Source organism: Grus americana, chromosome 1, assembly GCF_028858705.1.
Source record: "Grus americana isolate bGruAme1 chromosome 1, bGruAme1.mat, whole genome shotgun sequence".
Lineage (NCBI taxonomy): Eukaryota > Metazoa > Chordata > Aves > Gruiformes > Gruidae > Grus > Grus americana.
In genome coordinates, this window is record NC_072852.1 from 148,308,691 (window position 1) to 148,327,857 (window position 19,167).

General features: G+C 44.1%; 3 protein-coding genes and 1 long non-coding RNA gene across 12 annotated transcripts in view; 2 read left to right on the forward strand and 2 right to left on the reverse strand.

The window, feature by feature from the left end:
- NPAS2 (neuronal PAS domain protein 2) overlaps positions 1–4,442 on the forward strand; it is a 105,882-nt gene extending 101,440 nt beyond the window's left edge. For 5 of the 7 annotated variants that reach the window (XM_054813753.1, XM_054813742.1, XM_054813762.1 and 2 more), the window contains 2 exons: positions 1,626–1,812; positions 2,960–4,442. In XM_054813753.1, the coding sequence (XP_054669728.1) occupies positions 1,626–1,812; positions 2,960–3,136 (364 nt within the window). In that variant the 3' untranslated portion in view covers positions 3,137–4,442. Of the gene's footprint in view, positions 1–1,118; positions 1,422–1,625; positions 1,813–2,959 lie in introns of those variants that run through there. The other 2 variants (XR_008575524.1, XR_008575523.1) reach the window with 2 other exon arrangements.
- Positions 3,415–6,934, reverse strand: LOC129201899 (uncharacterized). Its single transcript, XR_008575529.1, has 3 exons — positions 6,867–6,934; positions 6,059–6,401; positions 3,415–3,547 (listed from the first exon to the last, which is right to left on the reverse strand). It is a non-coding gene; the product is annotated as an uncharacterized LOC129201899 (long non-coding RNA).
- Positions 6,921–12,386, forward strand: RPL31 (ribosomal protein L31). Of its 2 annotated transcripts, none has more exons than XM_054813812.1 (5): positions 6,921–7,030; positions 7,747–7,863; positions 9,463–9,588; positions 11,661–11,773; positions 12,320–12,386. In XM_054813812.1, exons 2-5 carry the CDS (start codon positions 7,757–7,759, stop codon positions 12,349–12,351), a joined length of 378 nt encoding a protein of 125 aa, XP_054669787.1. In that variant the 5' UTR covers positions 6,921–7,030; positions 7,747–7,756; the 3' UTR covers positions 12,352–12,386. The 2 variants fall into 2 exon arrangements, with proteins under 2 accessions (XP_054669787.1, XP_054669795.1); XM_054813820.1 differs by having other exon boundaries at positions 7,025–7,166.
- Positions 12,387–12,966: 580 nt separating this feature from the next.
- Positions 12,967–19,167, reverse strand: part of TBC1D8 (TBC1 domain family member 8) — a 51,449-nt gene continuing 45,248 nt past the window's right edge. For both annotated transcript variants that reach the window (XM_054813728.1, XM_054813719.1), the window contains exons 16-20: positions 18,579–18,819; positions 17,221–17,286; positions 15,463–15,552; positions 15,206–15,306; positions 12,967–13,887 (exon numbers count right to left, since the gene is read on the reverse strand). In XM_054813728.1, coding sequence (XP_054669703.1) covers positions 13,426–13,887; positions 15,206–15,306; positions 15,463–15,552; positions 17,221–17,286; positions 18,579–18,819 — 960 coding nt within the window. In that variant the 3' untranslated portion in view covers positions 12,967–13,425. The remainder of the gene's footprint in view (positions 13,888–15,205; positions 15,307–15,462; positions 15,553–17,220; positions 17,287–18,578; positions 18,820–19,167) is intronic.

Consider the following 19,167-nt stretch of genomic DNA (forward strand, 5'->3'; position numbering starts at 1 on the left):
GTGCCTTGTCAAAGAGAAAACATCAAAGTTGCTTTTGAGGGGAAATAGCTTTCTTTAGTAAGATGACGAAGCGAGTTATAAATATCGGGAACGTGTTACTGTGCTGAGCCTGCCTTCCAGTGTCAGGGTCAGCCTTACCCTGCCTGGTCACATCAGGAAGGATGACAGAGAGAAACACAACATGCCAGCGGTGTTTTAACAAGCCAAGGGGAAATTTTTCTTCCTAGCATGATGCTTGCTTCACTGCTGGATCTTCTGACCCACCAAGGTAAATGTGAGAGAGAAAGTCAGCACTGGCCCAGTTGAAATGACCGGTGCCAAGAAAGCTCCTCCTTGCTGGGCAGTGAGACGCTGGTGTAACGCCACTGGAGCTGTGCCTAATCCACACCAGCAGAACGGAAACAACCAACAGGCCACTCTGCCTGGACACTCTTGGAAAAGCTGCTGAATGAACTACTTCAGTTGTTTGTCTCCTCAAAACTTAGATGAAGGAAGCAGAAAACACCAGTCTGAAAATGCCTTTTTTTTGTTTCTTAGCTGTTTTTTGTCACTGTACTTAATTGTGAACTGCTAAACTAACAGGCAACCATTTGCATATCATTACTTTAAAAGTAATTCTGTGTGTTACCTTATGAATGTAGGTATTCAATACTACTTTATTTAAACATCACTATTGCTGTTTATCTTGAGATAAATTTCTCAACTTTAAATATAGAGCATTTTAGATTTGCTTTTAATCATCTAAATAGAAGCAGCCTGATTTGAAAAGATACATCTCCCAGTTCACGTAGACTTCCTGACTCACAGGACCCTATTTTAGGAGCTCACATCCTAGTACAAGTACCCAAACTGTAGCATTTCTGACTAGCCCCTAATGTTGAACAGCTGTTGAGCGAACACACGCCACACTATGATCTCATCACCCATTACAGGATAAACAGAATTAGTCTGGGTTGGCAATAGCTCCATTGTGGTTTTGCCCACAGCCTTCCACAAAACAACGCACATTTAAGTTTTGCTATGCAAAAGCAGACTGGCAAGAGGAGCTGAATATTTTGTTTCTGTCCCATCGCTCACTCCAGAGGACTTGTAGAGGCTGTTTCTGTTCCTGCAATGAGGCTCACAGCTACGGGACCTGCTGACCGTGCTCGGCAATATGTCTGCGAGCAGCTTAAGAAGTGATCAACCCTCCCCTTCTTTCTGCAAGAGATTACCACCCCGCAGGCAGTCGCAGGGGAGCACAGGCAGCAGAACGGGAGGTGCATTTCCTTCTCTCACGCTGCAGTCCAGAGCTCAGCATATTAATACAGAATCAAAGGCCATTCGGTTTCATGAGCCTGGGATGTGAATGCTGTGGCTGAAGAGAAGACATGGGTAAATCAGAATCTTTAACGAATCTAAAATGCCGTCTGGATTTTGAGGTGAGATGTATTCTGCCCTCTAAGTCCAGCTCATGCACGGAGTAAGGGAAAACAGTGCTGCCAATGGTGCCATTGTTCATATTAGCAGGTCCCATGCACTGGAATCCTTTATTAGCAATTATTTATAAGGACTAGGGACTTCCTAAGAGAAGACTTTTGCTTCCAACAGTTTGTTCTTGATCGTTTTACTTCTTTCTTCCACAGATACTCTCAAACCCAACAAATGTTTCAAAGTTTGGAAGTGCAGACTTCCAGCAGCGGCTCTCCAATCGTACTGATGGGACAAGCAGTGTTAAACCAAGGGTTCGCCACTACACCTCCTTCCCAGCCATCCTCTCTGCCACCTATGCAACTCCAGCACCAACAGCATCAGCAACAACGCTACCTGCAGGTAGGGCAGGACAAAGAGGATGATGTATAAAACATACACGCAGAGTAATAACGGGGCCCCAGGTTTCAGCAGGAGCCTGATCGTGGCAGAAAGGGCCATTTTAGAGATACTGAAATGTGGGAGACACTGACACGGTGTTTTGTATCCTTCCGGTATGGCAAGGTAGCAGTGACGACAGTCAGAATATTTCAAAGGAAATTACTAATTCTGTACATTGGAAACATAATCAGATTATCCTGGATATATTTAAAGTGTATTTCTAGACGGAGAAAATTGCTGCCTTAGGATTTATTCTATACTCTTTATTCAGTATAAAATTTGCTTAGTTTACAAGTCAAAAGATGATTTTTAATTACCAGCATCGACATAAAATGAGATCTGGATCAGATATCTGGATCCCTTCAGTAAATTAACATATTTCCTCAACTCCACAAGGCAAAGAAGATAAATTGGAGCAAACTGCCTGGAAGAACCAGGTGATTTAAAGATGTAAAAATACTTATTTTTTGACCTAATTCAACACATATTAAAGTAAAGGAGAAGGAAGAAAATGAGGTGTCTCAGTATTAACTCAAAAGGAGCTGAACTTAGTCTATAAAGCCTGATCACATATCCACTGACATCATTGAAAGAGTATCATCAACCTCAAATGATTAAACTCGTTATTGAAATGAAATCCTTATCATAGCTGAGAATTAATAAAAAAACTGTGACAGATACCATTCCCAATAAAAGCACCTGCAAAATTCACATTGACTTCACTACTGCAAGGTCACACCATACTGTAAACTCACAAGAAGGAAGGGCTAGAAGGGACAGCATGAGGTACACTAGGATCCCCTGTTTCATTTCTGTTTCATTTCTGTTATCTGTATCATTTTTGACATGTTTGCCCACCCTGTTCCTAAAGAGGCTTTACAGGATAACCTGCAAATCCTAGGCAGTGCATTCCTACTAGAAAAGCTTTCTCTTTGTTGCAATTTATGTCCATTCCTTCTAGCATTAGATAAGCTAACCCCATGCCAAACAGCCCCAGAAATAAAAGCCAGCAAACTAGTAGTATTTTTAAGCACCTTGTACGTTGAGAATGAAGAGCTTTAACATGTGAAAGAATCGAACACCACGATGAATTTTATTTTATCTGTAGGTGCAAACACCAAGTTCTTTGCACAATGAGCAACCTGATTCTTTGCTCCTGCCATCTTACTCGCCACAGCAAGGAAACATGGGGTATCATCAGACACAGCAGCAGCAGCAGCAACTAACATCAAGAAGAAGCAATAGCTTATCAGAATCATCAAATTTACCACAGCCACTGCGATAGAGTCCCACCAGCACAATCAATGCACGATTAGCTTTAACCAATGGGCACATGGGGCAGAGGAGAATGACTTTGTACTTACTGTTTTGGCTTTTGCACAAGCATTTCTTTCAAAGCTCTATGACAGAAGTACGCCACAGAGTGCAGGCTGCCACAGACAGCGCATTTACAGCATGCTGGATTCAGTTCGCGCTGTCTCGTGAGCACAGTGTGTACTGGCAAAGCAAAATAAAAAGGAACACTATCTTGTGCAGCCTCCATCGTCAATGGGTGCACGGGAGGAGGCGTTCAATCTTGGCGCGTCACTCTGAAAGCTATCTGGCAATTCCAAAAGACTGTCCACAGACTTATGAGGTACTTGGCCTTCACTGTTTCAGTTCTTCTTTTGTGTATGAAAAGCACTGCGTCAAAGGTCTATTGAGGAGAGAACAAGAGATTATTTTTATTATGATTATTGTTATTATTTTGCACAACTGCACAGAGGACAAAACCTAGGCACTTTCTGTAAAGAGAAGTTTGTTTCCTTATTCTTGTGGCCAAATTAGCCCATCCAATAGAGGAGAAAGCCCAGACATTGGTGAAGATGGTCTACAGCTCATAACCCTTGATTTAGAATCTGAAAAGTATTATGCAGCTTACCCTAACTGTTCTTCATGACTAGAAACAAACAAACAAAACCAACCCACAATGCGCACTGGACTGTTTTCTATATGAATTGTGATTGCAAAGGAGAACTCAAATTGTAAGCACAATCATGCAACTCTCCAGTAGTACATGGATCCTTCTTCAAACTAAACTCACCCACTGCAAGTCTCTGAGAAATATGCACTGTGTTTTGGCCCACTGACTCGGGATGCTGCAGACTATTACATATCTCTTTCATTATAACATTTAGGATTGAATTTTCCTTTGGGGGGAAAAAAAAGAAATGCACTTTTCGCTTTTTTTGTATGTTTTCTGTTGATATGTTTCTAAGAAAGATTTTATGTAATTATTAAATAAAAAGTAGTGTATTGTACAGCTGTTGTAATAATGACCTATTTCTATATAAAATAAAATTATATGGAATTATGTGGAAATTATTTTGTATATGAAATATCAACTCATTTCACAAGTATAAAGATTGTGCTTGTGCTTTTTTGTGAGTGGATATTTTGTAATAAACTAATGAATTAGAAATGTTTTTGTGAAGGGAACTACTGTTTCATGCTATATACAACTCAAACTATTATTTTTTTTCCATTTAATGCTGGACAGTTGTCTTTATTTGTAGAATAAAATAAAATAGCCAAAAGGCTTTATTGCAGGACTTGCACACATTTTCCTGTGGCTGTTCAACTATGTGATTCACTTGAGATTGTTAATACTAGCTGTAGCTAGCAAGGTGTTTGGCACTCAGTTAGCAAAAGCTAGTATTATCCTATGGGATCTTTATCATGGCATAGACAACAAGAATGATAGCTCAGGAAGTTATATGAGCTGCTAGCCAAAACAGCTCATTTTAAACTCCTTTAAAACTTTAAAGACCTCAGGCAGGTCTGTACTTCCAACCAGTTTCAGATTAGAACAAAATAGACTGTTTAAAGAATGGTTTGACCTAGTACATATCAGGGCTTTGACTCATGTCCACCTTCAATGCTTTAAGACATTGCTGTCCTGAGTTTCGTGATACACCTCTGCTGGAATTGCTACCATGCCCACACCGTAGACAGTCTAGTTTCCACTTTGGCATCCTTGTGCAGACTCTTTCTCACATTACATTCAAATTGACTACAGGATGGAGCAGCCAAGGTACAGGTCTGCTTTCCCTCTGCTGACTCTGCTGCAGAAGCAGCAACCTCCAACACAGAATGAGGCGGGTAACTGAGCATAGTAATGGTTTCATTCACTATGGCAAGACTGAAAGGGGATGGCCCTCAGGGCAGCTTGCAGCCGCCCAAGCCAGCATTAGCTTCAAGAAAGTGCAGACCATGCTACCCTTCCTGCCCTTCAGTACTAAGGATCACACGTCACAGGAGCCCAGGTATTCAGCTCTGGTTTCTATGCCATAGAGGAACAATGAAGATAATTGGGCTGGGAGCTGGAAAGGCTAGAAGTAAACTTTCAGAAAAATTAAAAAGGTTCATTTGCCCCGAGTTCTAAAAAACCTTCTAAAAAAGCTAAAAATCTCCTGGAGAAAACCCACTGGCAAAATGACCCTGCTGCTGCCACAGCATGAATGGCTGGTAGGACTGATTGGTGCATGTGTATCAAGGATCTGGTCTCTAAAAGGCCTTCAGAGATCAGGTTTGGTCTCTTAAGTGTTTTGAAAGCTAACTTTAGGTGCCAGTCTGAGTTAGCCTGCTCACCTCTTTAAATTCTTGCATTCAGTGAAGCAAGAGTGACCCCACTAGATGAAGATTAAAGAACTAAGCCTTAAAATGCCTGAAGGAACCTCTCTCTTTCCAGTAACTACAGACAAATCTGAGTGAAGGCCAGTCGGCTAAGTTAGAGGCTAACTTCATAAATGCCACCCACTCCCATAAGGGCTTATTCTGGGAAAGGGGAGGGAAAATTTGTCTGTAGGCCACAAAGCTCATGCAGGAAAGAGGTAATCAAGGGACGTGAACACCTCAGAGGAAATACTTGTGGAAGCAGCACTTGATCGGTCTCAACTACTATGATGAAGTTATAGGAAAATTCCTTTAAGAATTTGTTTTACTCTCAGGGATAGTTATAATACACCCACATCCCTCCCGATTGCCACTGGGTACGTCCAAACCAAGCTCAGCCTCGAAGAAAACACTTATCTTTCTAAAACCAGTGGTGCTGTACTTGTTAACAGGGAGAAGCTGTAAATAGGGTGGGGTTGCCTTCTAATAAGCTGGTTTATTATATTGTTTGGAAAGATACAGAGCACTTGCAAGAACAGACTTATGTCAACACCTTGTTTTTCATGCTCTGTCTCATTTCTTCCCTGTACACACATTCCGGTCTTGGATTGTTGCACTTGTTCCCTGTTGCACGCGCATGCAACGCCAGTCCTCTTCATAGGGCTGAGCTGTTGTTCTAGCTCAATATCGCTGAGATCTGGCTTGTTCCAACATTATCACTCAGCTTGGGTCACTGTTGTGGGCAGGCGGCCGGACAGGGCGGTTACTGCAGAGCACTGCCCCATGCTGGAATACCTCGCTTCTGCCTCAGGAACAGGAGCTGCAGATCGGAACGCAGAGCAATCTGCTTGCTAGAAGCACAGCTCCCAAGCCGAGGTCCCCATACAACGCACCACCTAAAAGAAAGATTCCTAAATAGGGGGCGAGCAGGTAGGCAGCTACTCAAAGCCACCCGGGCCAGACGCAAGTAGGCAGGTTGTTTCCTCAGCTGTGACGGGGGGGACACGTTTCTTTTAAGGTAACGGTGCTGTGAAACCTTTCCTGCGACTACCCCAAAGGAAACAGCGAGCCGGCCGGGGGGTGAAAGGGGTGGGAGCACTCGCCGCGAGTGGTCAGAGCGCGCAGGCAAGGCCGGCTCCCACCCGGTCCCTCACTCCGTTGGGGAGCCCCCCCTCACGGCTCCGGCTGGAGCCTGTGCCAGAAGCAACTCGCCGATCGACCACGGCCAGGGCGGAAGAGCCTGGGGCCGCTCCCTCCAGGGTCAGCAGCCCCCTCAAAGGGAAGCGGCCGCAGGGTCCCGCCTGCCCCTTCACCGCTCCCCGGTACTAACAGACAGACAGACAGACAGACAGACAACGCACCGCCTGACAAACCCGCACCCCTCGCGCGCATGCGCGCCACCGCCTGACTGAGCCCCTCCCGCCCCCGGCTGGCGCCGGCGCAGTCGGTCCCCACCCGCATCCCGGAAGGGCTTCTCGCTCCCACAGCCCTTTGCGCGCTCCTTTCCGGCCTGTGCCCGGGCAGGGTGAGTGGCTGCCCGCGGGGGCAGCATGCCGAATCCGCCTCCATCCGCCCGGCAGACCCCGTAGCGGAGGGGGATCTTTGGCCTAGCCCGGCTCGGGAGGCGGTCCAGCTCGGGGGGCACCGGGTGGTTCCTCTCGGTGGGTCCGCGTTCGGCGCGGCTGGGGCTCATCTCCCTGCTCCCCCAGGCCTGCGCTGGGCCGGGCAGGGCGCAGGCGCGGGGAGGCCTGCGCGGCACTTGGGGGGGGGGGGGGTTACGGTCCGTACTGGGCCTTGGTGAGGGAGGAGGAAGCTGTAGGCCGCCGTCCGTCCGTGGAAGGAGTCTCTCTGGCACCTCATCTCCTTTCCGGGACCGGCCAAGCTGCCCTCCTGGGTCGCCTTGAGGGAGGAAGGGGTTTGGACATACAGAAGCAGGACGGGGTGGTTTTAAGGGTGCCCGGGGCTGGCCGGGAGCCTGGTCGTTTTGGGAAGTGGCAGAAGAGTCTCAGATGTGTTTCACGTTCCTATCAAGGAGACAAGAATGAAGCATTTGTGATGCTGAAAAGTTGCTGCTTAAAATCTGCAGCTGGTGTGGCCTCAGGGATGAATTAATCTTTAAAAGTTTCTGAATGTGGGAGTTGTGTGGCTTGTAAGGAGCTGGGGACGATGGGAGGAGGGAAGGTGACAGGAGAACTGAGGGAAGGTGGGACCGCATCTGACGCGTGCATGGATGCTTTTCAGCGTTGCTCAAATGGCTCCTGCAAAGAAAGGTGGCGAGAAGAAGAAGGGACGCTCAGCCATCAATGAGGTGGTAACTAGGGAATACACCATCAACATTCACAAGCGGATCCATGGCGTGTAAGTTCTTGGTTTTTATCAGTGAAATTTGCCTTATGTAAAGTGGCGTTTGGTAATGGGTTTGTTAGGTTTTAAACTGCAGAGAACAGCAGTCTTAACTGGCACCAATCCTAATGCGTGATGGTTTAGCCCTTTGTGCTACAGTTGTGTCCTGAGGAAGCAGCTCTATATCTGTGCTGACCTATACTTGTAGGTGGCTTTCAGGAATGAGCTTGTTTTTTGGGGGTTTTGGGATGGTTTTTTTGTGAGTGTTCCTGGACGTTAGTTAGAGCTGTTTTTCTCTGTGCACGTTGTCATTCTTTCCCAAGCAGAGTTTAAAATTTAGCCCACTTCAGTAAGTTTTTGAAATTAAATATTGTAATCAAATGATTGGCTCCGTGTTTAAATTGTGAGAGATGTAAATTGGGGTATGATTTGAGTTAAACAGTATCAGTTGTGTGTAGATGACAAAATGTTGAACCTCATAGAACCATGTAGTAAGTAATAAAGGTTGTAGTAAAGCGCTTGAGAGGACTTCTTGAGAAACTGCATCTCCCTTTGATTCTCTCTGTATGTGTATGGCTGCAGTCATGTGGAAGAAAACTATATCCTGAAGTTAACTTAGAATAGGAGAGAAATGAGACAGTGGACTATTCCAAAACCATGGGTGAGGATGGGAAGCAGTGGTACCTTTAAATGGCAATAAGATGTTCTGGTCTTGCCTGTTGATTGTTCATGGCAATTCAGTCTATTCTTAATGGTGACAATCCTGCTATCCTCTTTTCTTTTGGGGGGTTATCCTCTTTTCTCTTTAGGCATGAAGTACTAAGGGGGAAATACTTTTTGTTTAATGCTTGTCTCACTTGTAATCACTCACCCATTTCTATTTCTAGCACTAAATATCAACAGTAGTGTACAAATAATCCTAAATGTAACCCACTGTGGGACCTCAGAGCCTACTGACATTATAGTTGCATGTCACAGTGTGGCAATAATATCTATAGCAAAGCACTCACAGCACAGCTGCAGCTTTCAGTGTAAACGCCCAGTATGGGCAGAATCTGTCCATAGTAGGCATGAGACAAGCTATGCTTGTAAAAAAACAGTTCTGATGGTGGTCCGGTCATGATAACATGAAGAAAGTAACCATCAAACACTGTTTAGCAGAAGCTGTTACTCAGAATAGTGTCAGTTTTGTTGTTCTGCTGGTTATTTCAACACTGAACAGTTCTGTCCAGTTTGTATTACCATTGTCGCACTGCTTTTTTCATAGGCCTTTCATTTATCTGCAAAAGCTCTGATCTCTTTGGTAATATTGCAAGAAGTTTTCATGTCAACATGTTATAAATAAGACTTAACATCCAGGAGATCTTGCGGTTGAAATGTTACTGAAATGATTTGACGTAACTATACGTGGTTGCTCTTAGGCATAGACATTAAGGTTAGCAGTTGCCTACCAGAGTAAAGGTCTGTTTGTGCTATGATGCAGCTCTTGAACTGCTGTTGAACACAATTGTTTCGATTGTATGTTTAGAGAACGTCAGTGGTTGAGCGCTGCAGCAAGTGTCCAATGCTGACAGTTTCCTGAAGTTAAAGAAATTGTTCTTGTGTTTGTCCTAGGGGCTTCAAGAAACGAGCACCGCGTGCTCTCAAGGAAATCCGTAAATTTGCGATGAAGGAAATGGGTACTCCTGACGTTCGCATTGACACCAGATTGAACAAAGCAGTCTGGGCTAAAGGAATAAGGTAGGTTTCTGCAACTTTCCTTATTGGGTGAGGAAGAACTGTGTATGTGGAGGTGCAGAACTTGGAGGGGTAGAAAAGTTTGTATATTTCTTGCAGTATTTGCATTTCCTTTCTTAAAACGTGCATGCCAAGCTAATCTTTGTCACCTCTATGTTCTGGTCAGCTCCCTCAGTGTACTTGTAGCAAAGCTTCGTTAAACTCTGGAATCAAAAGAACTTTGTTCTACCTCTAATAAGAATAAAGCAAAAGAAAGAAGGAATGCAGGTTAGGGGGTGTGGGGGTGGAAGACTTGGGGTGTTGTGATAGCGTAGTACCCCAATCCCTATTGTGGCAGATGGGTTTTTTTAGAAACATGGCTTTTTAGTGCTCCCTACAGTCCCAGGCTAAGTACTTGCGATTTGTGTAATGTGTCTGAATAGGATTAGGTTTTGAAGCATGCTGAATTGGTAAGTGCCACACAAAGAAATAACGAGGTGTGTTTTAAATAATTAATCTTGTCTTGAAAGTACAAGTAGTTTGGGAGCCAAAAAAATACAACTTCTGTTAAACTGCTGCTACAGGGGCAGCTGATTTGGCATTTGACATGTGTGAAGGTGGTCCAAAGGGTGGGAGGAGTGGGACCTCTTAAACCATAATAAAAGGTTAACTGGTAGGGATAATAGTGTTGAGTGATACACTGAATACACATGAACCCTTGTTTTAAAGCCTGTCTTCTAGGAATTAGATTTCTAGTCTAGTCTGTGCCATGTTTACAATCCTTTACCTGGAGTTGTGTGTTTAGGCCAAGCCTTCCTTCAAAAACGGAGTGGGAAGATGGGACTAAGTGTGTGTTCTGGGCAGGGGTTCTCTGTCCTTCCTGTTGAGCTGTTCCACTTCATATGCAATGAAGTAGCAATGGAGCCAGGTGACAGCATAACTTCAGAGCTTAGTAGTGAGGCTTCTAACCAGGACTTCCTTATATTAACTTGTAGAGGTGCATTCCGTGGAGCAGGGAGTCATCACACCTGTCTTTCCAGCATGAGTTTAACTGCAGTTTTCACTAGTTAGGATAGGTAATATATGCCAAGTAAAATATCTTCCTCTGGAAGGATCAGGAGAGGCTAAAATCGCCGTGTCAGTTAGTGCAATAGTCTGTGATCTAAGTAAAGTAGTGAAAAACGCTTTTGACTTGTTTCAAGAAGGGAGTAATCAAAGCAAGTTCCTGTGCCTTAATTACTGCATCCATCTGATGTAGTAAGTCTCCTCTGAGAATGTACAGTAAGGAGGACGTTTCTTCTTGTATTCTATGGAGCAAAGTACTCTGAGCAGGAGTTTCCCCAAAATCCTTAGTTCATTTGAGGTGAGAGGTTACTTTAAAAATGGTGTGGACAAATAATTTTGTGACTTCCCTCAGCAGCATATTTTGGGCAGTGTTGGGGGAGGATGCTAAGCTTCGACTTGCCTATTACAAATAAAATTATCTAAGCAATTTAATTGTGGGTCCATGGGCTTCGTGAGGAAGAAATGTTGATCAGTCATATGCCCATAAACAAGATCCTGGTTCAGGTCTAATGCTCACTGGAATTTCCACGACTTCTGGCAAACAGATTGGGCAGTACTCTGATTCTTGACAGGGGCCTCAGGCTTTCAGAACAGATTGTTGGGGTTTTTCCCTCACTATTTTCGAGTAAGAAATGCTTGTTACTAACAGCTGATTGATCATATTCATGCTGTGCTTCATGATCATCTTCAGAAGGTATTTCCTGGCTCAGTAGTGGACAGACGGTGCATTTCTTATGTTATGCTCCCACTGGATTATGGATTCATTTTATTCAAGGCTCAGTTAAATCTTACTTGCTCACTTTAACAAAACAAAAAGCTCCTTTAAGGCAAACAGTATAATCTCGAAGGTACAGGATTTCACTCGTTACGATGCCGAGGTAGAAACAGAATTGACTTATGTCTTTGCACAAATAGGCAAAGCTTAAGAATGTGGGGCGGGGATAGTAACCATGGAGCAGAGAACTTTTCTATGAATTAACAGGCTTCAGTACATTTTTTTCTTGAAAGTTAATTTGCCGTCTTTATTTTAGGAATGTTCCTTACCGTATCCGTGTGCGTTTGTCCAGAAAACGCAATGAGGATGAAGATTCACCAAACAAGCTATACACACTGGTTACCTATGTACCAGTCACAACATTCAAAGGTAAAGTTGCATGCAGTCTCTCTTCCTTCGTGCCTCGTTTTTCTGAACAAGTAGCAAAGTGGGACAGCTCCTCCTGCAATGCAAAATACAGATGAAGGGCATGCGAAAGGGGTCAAACTGCTGGCTTAAACTAGCTCTGCTGTAGAGGACAGGGCTGCTAGCTTGCCTGGTGAGCATTAAAAAGCAAATACAAAATTTAGTGAAATAATCCTGTACGTTTCGAGAGAAGAAAAACACTGGCCAGAGTTGTTAGGGTAGTTTAAGGTTTGTGTTTTCCTATATAAAGTACCTCCTCTGACGTCAAAAGCTCAAGCAGGTCGAGCCTTTTCTGCTTGTCATCTGAGAAGTATCTTATTTGCAGAACGGATTTAATGTGAAGTTTTTAACATTTGGTGAAATACTTAGCTATTCAGTTTGCTTTTCCAGAAGTGGATCAGCAAGCTAGCTTTGAAACTAGATGTACTTTCTTGTGAATATATGTATATTGCATCTACACAAAGAGAATTGTCCTAGTAATAGGTGGTGATACAATTTCCTGTCTTGCAGGTCTACAGACAGTCAATGTGGATGAAAATTAAACTGATTTTCATTACAATAAAAGGATAAAAAGAAATTTTACTCCTAAGTTGTTTTTTTTTTTTTTATTGTCCGCTCTCTTCAAGTTCTCATCCATGAAGTGTTGAGCTGACCAGGTGACAAGCTTACCTTGCTTTCTTAGGGCTTGTAAATAATGGTGTAACTTTCTTAATTAAAGATACTGTAGACTTCTGTTACATGTGAATGGAATAAGGAGGAGATGCGAATGTTCCTAAGTGGGTGGCAAAGTCCTAGTGGTTTGGTTTTGTTTGTGTGGGAATAAAGAGCCAATACACAGGTATTTTAAGGCCAAGTTTGTTTAAAGAAAACCAAACCAACAACAACAAACACCACTCCCCCAAAACTGTTAGATCAATGCTTCATGTATGTAATCTCTTGTGGATAACGTAAGCTCCCTGATTTGGTCCCCTGCCGGTCTCCTAGGCAGAATCAGTAAGGCTTCTCCCAAGCAGCAGCTCTGTGCACTGCACTGGAATGGGGTTCTGACCAGGGAATTAATTGTGAATGCGCTAGCTCAGGGAATTTCTTTAATGAAGTAGGGACTGAAGGCACTTAACTTCCATAAATCAATAAACACTGTCAATGCAAGTCTAGTACAAAAAGGGTTTATTGAAAAGTGCATGTTTTCACAGACCAACATCAGAAGCACAGTCCATGTACACTTAACATTTCAGCAAGACATACAAATTTGAATACAATCAAATATATTAAAATAGTTTCAATTACCAGCATTGAAACAGTTTTCAGTATTAGTGCAAAAAAGGCAACCCAAACAAACTGCAGACAGTAGCTGAGAAGCATTTTCCTCTGTTTAAAAAAAAAAAAACAACAAAAAAACCCCAAAACCAGACAGACAACTGGAGCCAGCCTCTGCTCTCCCAGTGCGGAAGAGGGCTTCAGTGTCTTCACACTGTAGACAGATGTTTCCTTTTAAAGCTCTTAAACTGAAAATCACAGACCAACAAACTCTTTATCAGAAGTCCACTACTAACTGAAAGCCTTTTACAGTACGTGCTTTGGCATAATTTCAGTGCATTTTGGTTTTGACAGGTTTGCTACATCTGTGCGTTTAGTTTTGTATGTTCACCCCGTGACTGGCAGCTCATTCCATTTGTTTTGAGACTATATTGATTTAGCTTTGCGTTCTCAAGCTTTGGCTTCAGTTCTAAGGGCTTTTCAAAGAAGTTAACTAACGACTGTTCAGTCAAGAGGGATGCTAAAATATGTTCAAAAGAGACAGTCCAGTCTCCTGCAGTCACAGGTGAAGGTTGAGAGTCTTTCTGAGGGGTCTTCACAGTGTCAGTAAAAACAGTGTCCTGGTCTGAAGCAGAGGCCTCGGGCTGTAAGTCCTCAGTGAACTCATCCGATCCACTCCCCAGGCTGATGCTTCTTTGTCCGACTTCTCCAATCTGAAGTAACAGTGTGGTCACAGTGGCAATGGCTTGATACAAATCATTCTCCTCTGGATCTTCATGAAACATGCTATACAAGGTTTTGCAGAACTGAATGAACTCCCTCTGTAAAGGATGAAAAAACAAAATCAAAGTACTCAACAGCCACACTATGGATAACTGTAGGAGTTGGGCGAGGGCACAGTACTGCAAAGGAAGGCAGAATGCTGTGTTCATTTATGTGCTTATTTATAACTTCTGCCTGCTTTTAAAAAAATGCTAGCGAAGGAATTTCAGCCCCCACTGATGCTAGGAAACCTAGGTGCTGCAAATCAAAAAGGGAATAGAGCAGAGGAGTATTTTGCTGCCTTGATGGAGATCAGGACCTCCCAGATGACCGAAGCACAAGCGAGATACAAGGCAAGGGATACAATCTGTTACTGGTGGGAAACTGGTAGCTGTTACACAGAATGAGTTACAACCAAAGCAGCCGTTCGCAGGCCTGCAAGCAACTTCGCTTTTGCTGTTTCTCTCCCATCTGTCCCCACCTCTTCTGCTAATAAAATTCAGACGTCTTCCCTGCCTAACCCCTTTCTCCCCTTCTTTCCCTTGCTCACCCATCACAGATGATTATCAAAGCTAGAGAGGATGTGTCCACATCCTGTTATGAAATTTGTGAGCCCTCAGGTTTCACACAGTCCCAGGATGGCTAATTCAGGGCGGAAGGGACTGCACGAGGCTCAGTCAAGTGATGCCTTTATTAGAGATTCTGTGGCCCTGCTGAGCTGACAGGTTGGGTACCTGCCACCCATTTAAAACTTTAGAAACACCAGCACAGAAGGGATTCTGGGTGTCATTCCATCTTTCTTTGCATGTCCGTGTATTTGTTTCACTAATATGGGACCCTTTTCCCTCCAGTAATTTCCTTACACCAGTAACATACACAAGGCTCTGCTGGCATCAGGGAGGAGATGGTAAGATGACGAGAGCCTTCAGCTGTTTTCATGCAGTTCTAGTCAGTGTTTGGCTAAGGCAGGCCAGGTCCCAGTTGGTCATGGACTAAGAGGTTACAGGTTTGGTGGAAAGGAGGTCAGGGAAGACAGAACAGCAATATGCATTCTTGAGAATTCTGTGGGCTCAGGAGGAAGGCTTCTCCCAACCTCCATGAGCCTGTTTTCCAGCCTGTTATCCTGCGGGTGAGGGAAAGTCTGAAATTCGTTCTATTCACCAGCTGGTCTGAGGAGAGGGAGCTGCTAGAGAGGTAGCTGAGAGTTTTTAAACACCTGCTCCCTGCATCAGAGGAGCTCGAGACCTAAAGAACTGAATCTAAGCTCAGGCTGCAATTACACTTTCTCAGAAAGAGCTAAACTCTGGTATTCAGGCATTTCATTTTCGAGTACCCTCCACTTCTTTAAAAACAAACTACAGACTCTAATGTACGTACCTGGCTCATTTTTGGCAATTCTTTTTCAGTTTTAGTATCTTTTTCTTTGGCTAGATCCTTCAGCATCTGCTTCAACTGCTTTTGGTAATCTACCGCATCACCTTTTTTGGAGCAGACACAAAAAGGAGAATCAGTTTTCAAGTCATTGGAGTAAACTGGCATTTCAAAATAAACCCCAGAGAGCAGAGGTAATAGAGTTAACAAATGGAAGTTGGTTATCTCATACGCATATGCATTAAAGAACATTTTGGACATACCATTTGTTTTTCCAATGACTAGTGGTCTTGAAGTTGACAGCAAAGGATTCTTTAAAGGTGACTGGCTGTCTCGTTCATTTTCTGTGAGAGCTATCAAAAAAAAAGTGACAAATGTAATGATTAATCCTTCAAATGCTGCATAATGATTATTTATGCTTTCATAATTTACATATTTGAAGAAAGCAAAATAATTGGGCAAAGCTGTTTTTAAACAGTACTTCATTAAATCATGCTGTAAGATTATGTTAATGTAAGTAAGACTGGTGCTGCAGTGAGACAGTCGGAAGTTTGCCAAGAATGGCACATTTAATTAAAAAACTTTGCACAGAGAAACTACCACAGAATTTTGTCACCAAATCAAACCTGGATCGAGATGTGATTAGGAGATTTCTACTGTACACGGAGTACAAGCCATTGAAAAATGTTCTTTCAGTTCATATTTTGTCTAGAAGTAACCATATAATTGGCTGCAAAAGATCTCTGAATGCAGCAGATGCGAGCCTTGATGTTGTATATCTATAAATTTCATCCAAAAAGGTTTTGACTGGAGTAATTTTTAAAATTAGTGAGCATAACGACAAATACACATCCTATAATGCTCCCAGCTGAAGAAAGCAAGATAGGGTTCTTCATTAAGCAGCCTTTTCCCAAAAACTTTAAGCAAGAGATTTTTGGGAAAACTGAGTGTGTTGGGTTTGCGTGGCAAGGTTTTGGTAGCGGGGGGGCTACAGGGGTGGCTTCTGTGAGAAGCTGCTAGAAGCTCCCCCTGTGTCTGACAGAGCCAATGCCAGCCGGCTCCAAGACGGGCCCGCCGCTGGCCAAGGCCAAGCCAATCAGCGCCTCTGTGATAACATATTTAAGAAGTAGAAAAACACTGGGAGAGAGCTTTTGCAGCCGGAGAGAGGAGTGAGAAGATGTAAGAAACTCTGCAGACACCAAGGTCAGTGCAGATGGAGGGGCAGGAGGTGCTCCAGGCGCCGGAGCAGAGATCCCCCTGCAGCCCGTGGTGAAGGCCATGGTGAGGCAGGCTGTCCCCCTGCAGCCCATGGAGGAAGGATGAGGGGGTGTAGCGATTCCACCTGCAGCCCGTGGAGGACCCCACGCTGGAGCAGGTGGAGGCACCTGAAGGAGGCTGCGGCCCGTGGGAAGCCCACGCTGGAGCAAGTTCCAGGCCGGACCGGTGGACCCGTGAAGAGGGGAGCCCACGCCAGGGCAGGTTTGCTGGCAGGACTTGTGACCCCATGGGGGACCCCACGCTGGAGCAGTTTGCTCCTGAAGGTCTGCACCCCGTGAGAGGGACTCCATGCTGGAGCAGGGGAACGATGAGAGGAGTCCTCCCCCTGAGGATGAAGAAGCGGCAGAAACACCGTGTGATGAACTGACCGTAACCCCCACTCCCCGTCCCCCTGTGCCGCTGAGGGGGGGAAGGTTGAAGCCGGGAGTGAAGTTGAGCCCGGGAAGATGGGAGGGGTGGGGGGAAGTGTTTTAAGAGTTGATTTTATTTTCTCATTCCTCTACTCTGTTTTGCCTAGTAATAAATTAGATGAATTCCCTCTCTAAGTTCGGTCTGTTTTGCTCGTGACAACAATTAGAGAGTGATCTCTCCCTGTCCTTATCTCGACCTACAAGCATTTCGTTATGCCTTTTCTCCCCTGTTTAGTGAATAAGGGAGTGAGAGAGCGGCTCTGGTGGGCACCTGGCCCCCAGCCAGGGTCAACCCACCACACTGAGGTATTCATTCCCTTTCAGATTTCTTACCCGGCGGGATGTGCAGCTTATATAGTAACTTTATCTTTTCACTCATTTCTCCATTATACATAACATCTGCAAGGAAAGAAAAAAAAAACCAAGAAGGAAATGGACCGGAGCATTTACTTCCACGGTTTAAAATAAATTAGGCATCTCTGTGCACAAAAGATAATTGTTTGCATGGACAATACATGAAAACATGGCCAGTGTATTACATCAAAGTATTTTAAGTTGTGCCTGTCAATGAGGAACAGCAGGTGAGAGACATCTGGGTTGGTCTTTGTTCTTGTAAAATAGACGGGGCGTACCTAGCCCTATGGAGCTTCAGCATCATTTAAAAATATCCAGTAGGATGGCAGGGAATCTAGGAAAGGCTGTTTGCTGCCACAGATTAACAGGAATGTGAGAGGGGAGAGACAGAAAATGCCCTTGGGGCCATCATATTCATAATATTTCTCCCTTTCAGCCCTTACTGCTGTTCGGTTAAATAAGCCCAAAGGAGGTAACTACTTCACATGTAGTATAATTCATATTTTCCATGACCAGTAGTAATGAGATTCTAAACTTTCAAATGCACTGAAATACCATGAAGAACTTTTTTTTTTTAATTTAAAGATGTATCCCTCTAAAAATCAAAATCAAATAACAGTATAATACAGGGTGCCTTGGTTCACATAAAAAAATTCTAAAAAGCTTAAGCGGCAAGAATACAGATTTACTGTTTTTTACTGAAGCTTCAAATGTTGATTCAAGTTTTTTTTCACTTGGGGTCAGGCAACAGTTGAGATGTGGCACTTTTGTCTTCAGCCAGATTTTGGGATGGGCAGCCTCATCTCATTAGAACAACTGGTGGCCTCAAGACTGACACTCGTGCAGCTCTCAGTGCCTGCTGGCCAGATTTTTTTTGTTCTGCTAATTATCAATATATAAGGCAGTTGGTTGTGTAAGATTAAGGCTTCAAGAAGTAGTTACAGAGGTATACTGAGAATTCAAAGGCATACTGAGATTTCAAAGGTATACTGAGAGCAACAATCCAGTAGACAGGATTTCCTAGCATTCCATGCAGACCCAGCTGTAATTTTAATTCATAACATATTTTCAACAAAATTACTGTTGTCTGAGAAATCAAGTATTTTAGTACAATATTCAATCACATCCTTAGGCTGTCTTTTAAATCTAATTGACTTCAGGTGACTGGAACACAAAAAAATTAGTAAAGATCACTGGTTAGGCTAATCACAAAGCCAAGAAAACCACGGGCTCGCATCCTCCCCTGCCAGTTGTACGGCATTTTAACATCCCTGCCTCACCCATGTGCCACTCCCCCCCAGCTCTGCCCACCTTCCACCCCGCCAGGGAGCCGATACCTAAGCAGCTGGCGAACCCCTTGAATTCAACCAGGTGGTCCATGTTCTCATCCAGGAGCCGGAAGGTCCTTTGGGCAAGGATGTCGGTGTGCTCCCCGCAGGTCCAGGGCGAGACCAGCCTGTAGAGGTTAGCGAACTGCTGGGCATCGATGCGGTACTGCTCAGCGTACGGTCTGCTGGGGTCGTGTCGCTCGACCACCGGACTCGTCGTTTCCCAGTAACACCTTATTAAATGTTCCCTCTAGGAGAAATCAGAGGCGGGAGAGGGGGGAATGCGGTGCGCGGTATCTGAGAGAGCGCAACCAGCAGAAAAAGGCATTTGCATGAAAGCATGCTGGAAATGCTCAAAATTCTTTTTGTGCAAGGTGTTACAACGATACCAAGACCATTCTGGTGAGAAAAAGCAAAGTATGAATCTTTAATTAGAGCAGCCAAGCACTCTCATGATTTCCAATGGATAACTAATAAATTTGAAGGGAGTCTGGGCAGATTCTTGGAAGAAATTCACTGAAGGCTACGGAAACTCTTATTAGCCACATCCGGCCCTGGATGTCTCTCACCAGCCAAAGGTACAGAGGGCCAGAGAAAA